The following is a 10,946-nucleotide window of genomic DNA, read 5'->3' on the forward strand; positions in this document are numbered from 1 at the left end:
ATTTATTTATGCATTCAATTGTTGAATATGCGTGTTACTTAAATATCTAATTTATGTATGTCGTGTATATTATATTACACTGTGTATATCTGATATATAGTAAAAAATTTATTTTTGTTCATACCGTCGTACTAATGATTCCTTTCGGTCTTAATAGATCTCCCAATCATTTGAGGGCACTCAATCATTTTAGGATCTTTCACTCATCAGCAACCGCCTGATCATTGGAATAAGAGCCTTAGGTCTTTTTATCATTCTTGCACAAGATTATCAAGGTCACATTTTTTTTATTATAAATTAATTATTATATTTTAATAATAATAATAATACTGTATTATGTCTGCGTCACCATACCCGTGTCAGTGCAACCTTGTTTATTTGTATCTATTTGATCAAATGTCAACTCAAATCACTAAAAACCTTCCCCCACACAAAAATCTCACTCCATAAGAAATAAAAACTGAATTAAAATCAATATGTTTATTTATATTTCTATGAAATGAAATCTCAATCGCCAATGTATATGTATGAATGTATGTATGTACATATATGAGCTTCGGAAGAACGTCTCTGTGCTGTTGATGATAGAGATAGATTACAGAACGGCCAAAGCCATCTCTCTCTCTCTCTCCAGCACCCAAAACCAAAAAAAAACAAAAAAATAAAAAAATCTAGAATATTTCCAACCTTTCTGCGCCCGCTTCATCGAAACCCCAAACTTTGGATAAAGGTCGGTAATTCCGGCCTCCATGTCATTGCTGCTCCGTTTGCACGTTCGATTCAATTAGCAATAGGTTTGTTATCAGAATCCCAGTATTTTGCTGAAATTTCTGATAAAAATCGTTACTTTTTGTGTGTGTGTGTGTGGGTATGGCGGTTTTGACTTGTTTGTCGTTGAATTGGCTGTGGCTCAATCAATTTGTTGGGTTTGTCTGCAGATCTGATTCGAATCGGGGAGGTTTTGTAATAGATCCGTTAAAGTTGTAGTTCTGGATCGGTTTTATGTGCCCGAGAAATGTCGCTTTTGTCCAAAAGCGATTCGATTTGGATCCGAGAGGTTTGGAATGATAATCTGGAAGAAGAGTTCGCTTTGATCCGGGAAATTGTTGACGATTTTCCGTATATCGCGATGGACACGGAATTCCCGGGGATTGTTCTTCGGCCGGTGGGCAATTTCAAGAACAGTAACGATTATCACTACCAGACCTTGAAGGACAACGTGGATATGTTGAAATTGATTCAATTAGGGCTCACCTTCTCGGATGAGCAAGGGAATTTACCCACTTGTGGTACTGATAAGCATTGCGCTTGGCAGTTCAATTTCCGTGAGTTCAATGTCGATGACGATGTCTTTGCATATGACTCCATTGAGCTCTTGCGCCAAAGCGGGATCGATTTTGAGAAAAACAATGAGAAGGGAATCGATGCGAAGCGATTTGGCGAGCTGTTGATGTCATCTGGAATTGTCTTGAATGACAATGTTTGCTGGGTTACCTTCCACAGTGGGTATGATTTCGGGTACTTGCTTAGGATATTGACTTGCCAGAGTTTGCCTGCTACCCAAGCTGGGTTCTTTGCTCTGATCAAAATCTACTTCCCGGTCATCTATGACATCAAGCATCTCATGAAGTTCTGCAACAGCCTTCATGGCGGATTGAACAAGCTTGCGGAGCTGTTGGAAGTTGAGAGAGTTGGTGTTTGTCACCAGGCGGGGTCGGATAGTTTGCTCACATCTTGTACATTCAGGAAGTTGAAAGAGAATTTCTTTGGCGGTTCACTTGACAAGTATGCTGGTGTGTTGTATGGTTTAGGTGTTGAAAATATTGGACAGGTTGCTCATTGAAAACAAAATATAAATAAATAAATAATGCGCCATCGAGCCCACATTGTATGTATACCTTTGTCCAGGATGTTTCTTACTTAATCATAATTCTGCTTATGATAGTTTGACTCTTCGATCTTCCCTTATTATGCAACTTCAAATATTTTCATGGCTTGTTTTGGTAGGTCATTGCATGTATAACACGTCATCTGCATGATCTTCATTGTCTCTTTATTTATTTAGCGTGTCTCAAATGTTGTTGCTTTCTGTCTGTTTATTTATTTTATTTTATTTTATTTTAAGGTAGAAGTCATCATAAGTGCTCTAAATGCTAGAGGACAGCAGTTGTCAAGGCATGAACTCTTTTGACAGTTTGGTCCTAACTTCTCCATTATGGGAAAATGCTAACCTCAAATTGACGTTATTATCTTGTCATTTATTGCTAGTTCTTGTTAACTTATCAGATTGGACTGTATGATGGTTGTGATTGACCTTTAATTGGCCAATGCTATGCTGCTGTTTAACACAATTGCAAAGTACCACGTCCACAGCCCTGGGACACTGCTGCGTAGTTGTCAAAGGGGCGCCCAGGCTCATGGCTCCCAAGAGGGCGTGCCTCAGCATGGCTCAGTCAAGGCGCGCTCCTATCTGCTATTGGCTTTTATTTAGGGTTATTAGTTAATTTTCAGTTATAACAAGGAAAAAAATGCTAACAGAAATTTCAGAAAAGGTTAAATATAAATCCTAAACATGAAGTCATGTTAACAAAAACCCAAATGTCATAACCTCTTCCTCTTCTTATAAAGCCCTATTAAAAATAATAGTGCCAATTGTCATCTCATAACGTCTTCTCTTAGAACCCTAAACCCAGAACTTGAGAAAAACATTCAATGAGAAAGAGAACTGGAAAACGTGTTGATTCATCATCTAGGTCTAGGTCTACTCCATCACAGCTCATAGATAAGGAGGAAGCTAATTTGTAGAATTGTGATGAAGTTGAAGATATTGAAGCCTTGCAAGAAAAACATGATGAGGAGCAAGACCCTGAACTTGATTTTGATGAGGATTGATTTGATGAGAGATTGGTGTAGTTTGAATATCTGAAACTTTTGAAACTATTCTTTGTGTTAATAGTTTGTTATGTTAGACTTAGACAAACAGGCTTTGATTTAAATAGTACTTGTGAATTGTGATTTTGACTATGTTAGGCTATGTTTTGTTATTTTAGAATATGATTTGTTATGTTTGCAAATTGTATCTCATTTTATTTGCTTGTCATTTTAGATTTGTCTCTTGTTTTGAAACTTGAATTTGAAATGATACTTCATGTTGATGTTTAGACTTGTAGCGCTTTTTTTCAAAATAATATTAGTGTAGTTGTTATTATAGTAATATAGTGTTGGTTATTTGTTATAGATGGTTTTATTAGTCTGCATTTACCTCCTTTATACAAATTTGGAATTAATTGTGTGTCTCACATTTAAAAAGCCAGTGCCCTCGCCTTGTGCCTCAGGCTCCAAACACCTTTGTGCATTATTGCATCTTGCACCTTTGACAACTATGCACTCATCACTCTTTCATCAACGTATCAGTCACCTGCTGGTTGCCCAGTTATCTCCTGCAGATTATCATTGCATTTATCATGTAGTAATGCTACCTTTATGGTGGTTTGATTTATCCCCATCCATTCTCAGTGTTACTTTATCTTTGTATGTGCTATTTCGAAAGTGTCACGGCTTGGACCATAGTTGTAATACGTTCTGGGTTGTGGTACGGAAATATGTATGAGAGGTATGTTAGTATGTTAAATTTATAGTACAGATAGGATAGGTTTAATTGATTGTTATTTCGGGTCGTGGTATGTTTTATGGTTGTACTCAAGTTAAAATTAGGTAACTTGATACTTTGCTATTATAAAAGTTGGTTTGTTATGTTTTGTTTTGACGAATCCTGTGCTAACAAAGTTAAGTTTGAATTATATATAGTTCACAATGCAGTAAAATACACAAGAAAATAAGGTAAGGTAAGCTTTCTTTTCTCTGATTCTCCTTGGAAATTATTTCGACTTTAAGTTTCTTCCTAATTTTTAATTGTTTTTAACTAAACTCGTGCAGTATCCTTAAATCAAAAAAGATGCTAGATGAGTGGAGGAAGAGTACTTTGGTTCCTATATACAAGAACAAAGGAGATGTTCAAAACTGTGAAAATTATAGAGGAATTAAATTAATGAGTCATACCATAAAACTCTGGGAGAGAGTAATAGAGCAGAGGCTCAGAAAGGAAACAAAGGTGTCAGAAAATCAGTTTGGTTTCATGTCTGGTAGGTCAACAATGGAAGCTATATATTTACTGAGGCGTCTAATGGAAAGGTATCGAGATCATCAGAAGGACCTACATATGGTGTTTATAGATCTAGAAAAGGCCTATGATAGGGTCCCTAGAGAAGTATTATGGAGGGTTTTAGAGAAGAAATGAGTCAAAATAGCCTATATACAAGCCCTTAAGGACATGTATCATGGTGTAGAGACAAGGGTCAGAACATGCGGAGGGGATACTGAACCATTTACAACTACAATAGGACTGCATCAAGGTTCTGCACTAAGTCCATACTTATTTGCCTTAGTAATGGATGAACTCACTAAAAATATTCAGACAGATGTGCCATGGTGTATGCTATTTGCAGACGACATAGTGTTGGTGGATGAAACAAAAGAAGGAGTGAGCACTAAGCTTGAGTTGTGGAGAAACAATTTAGAATCTAAGGGATTTAAATTAAGTAGAAAGAAAACAGAATATATGGAATGCAAATTTAGTAAAAATGCAAGAGTGGATGATGTTATAATAAAATTAGAAGACCAAATCTTACAAAGAAAAGACCATTTTCGATATTTGGGATCAGTGATTCAAAAAGATGGAGAAATCCACGAGGATGTCGCACATAGAATTAAGGCAGGTTGGCTAAAATGAAGAAATGCATCGGGGGTGTTATGTGATGGTAAAATCCCATTAAAATTGAAAGGAAAATCTTATAGGACAACTATAAGACCAGTCTTGCTGTATGGCTCAGAATGTTGGGCAGTCAAATACCAGCATGAGCAAAAGACGAGTGTAGCGGAGATGAGGATGTTAAGATGGATGTGCGGACATACAAGAAAGGATAAAATTAGAAATGAAGTTATTCGTAATAAGGTAGGAGTAGTGCCAATCGAGGAAAAGATGAGAGAGACTAGACTAAGATGGTTTGGTCATGTGAGAAGGAAACTAAGAGACGCTCCTGTGAGGAGAGTTGATGAAATGGAACAATTAGTCACAAAAAGAGGTAGAGGTAGACCCAAAAAGACTTTGGGAGAGACATTAAAATTTGATATGAAATATATGGATCTAAATGAGGATATGACAAAAAACAGAAATATATGGAAAGTCTAGAATTCATGTAGCCGACCCCACATAGTGAGATAAAGGCTGGATATGTTGTTGTTGTTGTTGTTGTTAAACTCGTGCAGTACTTGGGATCCCAATTCTTGTGTTCGGGAAGACACGTCCCTTGTGATCTTGGGATGCAAAAGAATCACAATGTGAAATATTTGATTGTGATTGCGATTCCAGGGGTAAGATGGAGGAACCCAGTAACTAACTATGTGTTAAGACTGTTGTAGTCTTACGTTTGGCTTGGCTTGGCTTTTGATTTAATGGGATCTAGTTGACCATCAAGAAGCTAACTTGACAGAAATCTTCTTCCATGGAAATATGTTACTACTAGGTGGCAAACTATCTTCTAACTGCCGAATATTCACTCACTTTAGACCACTTAATGCATGTCTGTGAGTATTTCTGTGGGCATTTGAATAATCTTTATTGCTGCTTTTATTGGATTTCTGTTTCCCGTGTGAGAAAATTCCTCCAAGTATCAATTCTTCAAAGGTTGACGTTGGCAGCTTATTAATAGGGATATGTTTGTTACCTTTCCTATTTTGATTTTAAGGATTAGATTTAGATTAGGATTTATTTGTTATTTTGATTTGTTTCCTTTTTAGATGATTATAGATATTATAGGATTTGGGTTGGAATCATATTAGGATTCAGATTCTGAACATATTATAGCTAGGTTTACTTTTGGTCTATAAATAAGGCTTATTGTTCTGCTTTTGATTTTTGAATACATTGGCATTGATTTTCTCTTTTGGTTGACGAAAAGTGTCGAAAAGGCCTTTGCCAGCTTAAAATAAAGAATGCCTGAAGCCCTAGTAATGCATCAAGAACAGGAATGGTAGGAGTCCTTAGTCAACAACTGTCACGACCCGAAATCTGGTATGTCATGACCGGCACTAATCCCTAGGCCCAGCGGCCCCAAAATGGACTAGTAAGCCTCTTCTCTAGCTCGATTTGAATAAAACAATATTACTGACAAGATATAGAACATGAATAAAATACCAATTCACCTTCTAACATAATATCTCAATATTTCATATACAGCAGCTGTACAAAATAAGAATATCTATCACACTGCTGTCAATAATACATACCCGATCCCGTATCTCGGGCCCTTGGCACAATTATGTGCCAACAAAAATAAAGACAAAACATCAGACTCTACAATATGGGTATGTCTCCACAGAGCATCCTATAATACATCCGAAATCAAAAGAGGGTATGACATCATACCAGAAGATCTGCTGGACCAATAATCAAAAGGAGAATTCCCTGAAAATATTTTTAATAAAACGGGGTGAGTCTTGTGGACTCGCGAGTATAAGGTATGTCATGCCCACTAGGAGAGTATACAATAAAATGCTAGGATGATCATCATGAGTATAATAACGTAATAACAGTATAAACAGTGGAATTATAAACCATAAGTTAAATAATTTGAGATTTCAAAGAAAAACATAGTGTAGGAAAAATAGGTGCTTAAAGACAACCCCCATAAGTTGTTCCCTAACCACCCAAGTCCCCTATACTTTTGTATGAGATGCATGCACTGATTCTGAGGACACACTAGTAGAAACTGGCCTAACGCCTATATACACATGCACACAAGTATATATATCGGCACATACATCATCATCACACAATATCATCATAAAGGCCCACGTGATAGCAGTGCTGAAACATACTATCCGTGTCTCTCATGGCCTTGGCATGCCAAGCCTCACAGTACCATGATCTTTTCCTGCTGTGAGTCACCAGGGAATCTACTAGATAGTCCTCTAATAATAATGCAAATAATACCCTAATTTATGCACAAGTCATAATCATTTATCATTTCATGTGGTGCCTAAAATACACCATATCATTCAATAATTCACATTCTCAAAACAAGAAATCAATTAGGGTATCTTTCAGTTTATGTCTCTCCCAGTAGGATGAAAATATTTCATGCAAATTAGAAACATTTAAGAGTATTTTTCTATGATCCGCATATAAAAATCATGTACGAGTTATGCATATAAAAATTTATACAAGGTTATAATATTTATGAATAAAACAGTATATACGTGCATAATATAAGGTAATCATAACATATCCTGTCTACTCGCCTGGGAAATGATGACTCAAGTCCGAGTCTGGGGAGAAGATCGAACAAAATCCTGAGAATCTGAGCCTACAATAAATAGAATGGGGTGTCACATTTAGGTAACAAGAATAACGACGTAAAGAAATTACCGAAAATCCTAACCATTGCCTAACACCCTAAATCGATTATTTGGTACCTTGGCCCGCGCAATATTCAAATCTGGCGTCATGGAATTCGTCGAGCTAAGCCATCGACTACGTCATCATGTCTCGCTTTGCTTGCTACGCGTAAGTGTATAGTGGAACTACACACCCACTTATAGGCTGCAATATCATAATATATATATATATATTTACCCATAAACTAGTTTTCTTTTAATATAGATAATATATTTTTTATCTAAATTCCTCCTTTATCAAAAATACATACATATATATATTTATAACTAAATTGATAAATTTTCTTGAAAACTTAATAATTAATTAATAATTTAATAAATAGTTTAAAAGGAATAAATTGCAATATTCTAGCCTCAGATAAAAGGAATCCATCAGAAATCAGGATTCGAAATAAACCCACGTCATCATCATAGGCTAGCCTAGAACGCACTCGGGGTCAGTCTTACTCGGCCTCGAGTCGTCTAATAGGGCTTCGTCCTTAGGAATCCGATCAACAAAATGACTCGCCAATCATATCGCCAATTCTAGGAGACCTAAAGAGAACCCAAATTAAACTGACATCGATATCCCGAGTAGGACCAACCTAACCAAGTCATCCTAGGTTCCCGGAAGCGACAAGGGAGAACAAGCCGAGTGGGCCAGCCCAAGGGCTGCCACAACTGGGTCAGTCATGCCCAACACATTGGGCCATCCTAAAACCCAATCGGGCCCCGCCATCCTAGGCTAAAACCTAACCCGACATGCCCAACCCCAAAAGCCCTCATTTCCTTTTTCCTTATATTATTATTTTTTTTTTATTTTTATTTCCTTTTATTCTTTTTCCTTCCTTTTCTTTTCTTTTCTTTTCTTTCTTTTTCTTTTCCTTTTTTTTTTTTTTTTTCTTTTCTTTCCAACACACTGCCACCGCCGGCGACCGCCGCCGGCCGGCCAAAAATGGCCGACCAATATACCGATACGAAGCCCTCGCCACGAATATCAACATATATTAAAATGAAACCCATCGGACGGTCAGATCTTACTAGATCTGAGATTTAATTTTCGGCCGAAAATAGGGGCGAATCTGGCCGTCGCCGTTCGCCGGCCGCCGGCCATTTTTTTCGACGATCAGAAACTACCCCGAGGTGCGCAACACTAAGGAGAGCAACATATCCAAAAATGAGAAAGATCGGACGGCTAGATCTTCGTAGATCTAGAGTCGAAGTTTCGGCCAAAAAGAGAAAAAATACTGCCAACGTCGCCGGCCACCGTGGCCGGCGATTTCCAGCGATCCAAGACCGCCACCCAACCCTCTTAAGCAAACCGACCATCATATCCAAGAATCACAAAAATCCAACGGTTGGATCTTCGTAGATCTAACCTCAAACATTCGGCCAACAAGCCCCATCGCGCCTCAAGCCTCATTTCACGAAAACAACAAGCAAAACAGAGAGGATGAAGCCAAAACACTTACCTCCTTGTAGATCGGGGGCACTTTAACGGTGAAAGCGAAGTCGGATCAACGATCGAACGGCCGGATCGCTTGGAATCGAAGATAATCCGAGAGGAAATCAAGAGAAAATAAAAGAGAGAGAGAGAGAGAGATTTTCTGATTTGGGGGGGGGGCTGCCGAGCGCCTCCCCCTTTTCTTTTTATATTTTTTTTGTTTTTTTTTTTTTTTGTTTTAATTAATTATTATATATATAATTTAATTAATTTAATTAATTTAGTTTCTTTTTTTTTTTCTTTTTTTTTTTTGGGATCTTTACATTCTCCCCCCCTTATAAAAATTCGTCCTCGAATTTCACGGAAACAAATAAGGATATTTCTCTTTCATAGCATCTTCCATCTCCCAAGTGGCCTCACCCTCACTATGGTGGCTCCACTGAACTTTAACAGAAGCTATTTCTTTAGATCTAAGCTTTCTGACCTGCCTATCTAAGATCTTTACAGGTTGCTCTTCATATTGCAAGCTTGGTTGGATCATAGTGGGTGCTGTAGGGGGCAAAACATGAGAGGGGTCTCCAATAACCCCGCGTAGCATCGACACATGAAATACGGGGTGCACTCCAACCATCGACGGTGGTAGTGCCAACTCATAAGCTACATTCCCAATCCGCCTAAGGACTCGAAATGGTCCAACATACCGAGGACTGAGCTTACCTCTCCTCCCAAACCTCACTACCCCCTTCATAGGCGATACTCTAAGGTACACCAAATCATCAACTGCAAACTCTAAGAGTCGACGCCTACGATCTGCATACGACTTCTGACGACTCTGAGCTGTCAAAAGCCTATCACGAATTACTTGGACGATCTCCATGCTTTGGCCAACCAGATCTGGGCCAATAAGTCGTCTCTCACCAACCTCAAACCAACCTAAGGGTGACCTACACCGTCGACCATATAACGCCTCGTAAGGTGCCATTTGAATGCTAGATTGATAGCTATTGTTATATGCAAATTCGACATACGGCAAATTCTTCTCCCAACTACCCTTGAAATCAAGGGCACATGCTCTAAGCATGTCCTCAAGTATCTGGATAGTCCTCTCCGACTGGCCATCCGTCTGGGGGTGAAACGCAGTACTCAATGCTAACTGCGTACCCGAAGCCTCGTGAAATGAGCCCCAATACCGAGAGGTAAATATGGACCCTCGATCAGAAATAATAGAAATGGGTACTCCGTGATACCGTACAATCTCATGAATGAACTTCTGAGCTAACTGAGAGGCAGTAAATGACGTACGTACAGCAATAAAACGAGCTGTCTTCGTTAGGCGATCTACCACTACCCATACTGAATCATGTCCTGCAGGGGACCTCGGTAATCCTGTAACCATATCCATGGTAATATGTTCCCATTTCCATTCTGGAATTGGGATGCTCTCCAACAAACCTCCTGGCCTCTTATGCTCTGCCTTCACTTGCTGACAGACTTGGCAAGTTAGACACGTACGAGCAACATCTTCCTTAAGGCGTGGCCACCAAAACAATTGCTTTAGGTCCTGGTACATCTTGGTAGTCCCTGGGTGAATGGAAAATCGAGAGTGATGAGCCTCCCTAAGGATCCTACTCCTCAACTCGTCCACCTCGGGGACACAAAGCCGAGTCCTGAATCTCAACACTCCAGAAGAGTCCATAGAAAAATCCAACGCCTTACCTTCTCTGACATCTTTAATGATCTTGGCTAAACTAGGGTCCTTAACTTGAACCGCCTTAATCTCCTCCATCAAAGCAGACCTAAGCTCGATGTGCGCCAAAAATCCCCAAGATTCAGATATCTCTAAACGTGCACCACTCCGCTCTAAACTATGTAACTGCTCCACTAACGGTCTCCTCCAACTAGAAATATGAGCAAGGCTACCCATAGACTTTCTACTCAAGGCATCTGCTACTACGTTAGCCTTTCCTGGGTGGTACAAAATATGGATATCATAGTCCTTAAGGAGTTC

The 10,946-nt window shown here is 38.8% G+C and overlaps 1 protein-coding gene across 1 annotated transcript; it reads left to right on the plus strand.

Moving 5' to 3' along the window:
* The first annotated feature begins 537 nt into the window (after positions 1-537).
* Positions 538-1,956, plus strand: LOC127789708 (probable CCR4-associated factor 1 homolog 6). The gene is made up of 2 exons (XM_052318663.1): positions 538-794; positions 939-1,956. Exon 2 carries the CDS (start codon positions 1,016-1,018, stop codon positions 1,841-1,843), a length of 828 nt encoding a protein of 275 aa, XP_052174623.1. The 5' UTR covers positions 538-794; positions 939-1,015; the 3' UTR covers positions 1,844-1,956.
* Positions 1,957-10,946: the final 8,990 nt, after the last annotated feature.

Source organism: Diospyros lotus, chromosome 14 (genome assembly GCF_014633365.1).
Source record: "Diospyros lotus cultivar Yz01 chromosome 14, ASM1463336v1, whole genome shotgun sequence".
Lineage (NCBI taxonomy): Eukaryota > Viridiplantae > Streptophyta > Magnoliopsida > Ericales > Ebenaceae > Diospyros > Diospyros lotus.

Excerpts from the sequence above, each read along its gene's own strand:
- LOC127789708 (XM_052318663.1), top strand. The coding sequence starts at position 1,016 with ATGTCGCTTTTGTCCAAAAGCGATTCGATTTGGATCCGAGAGGTTTGG.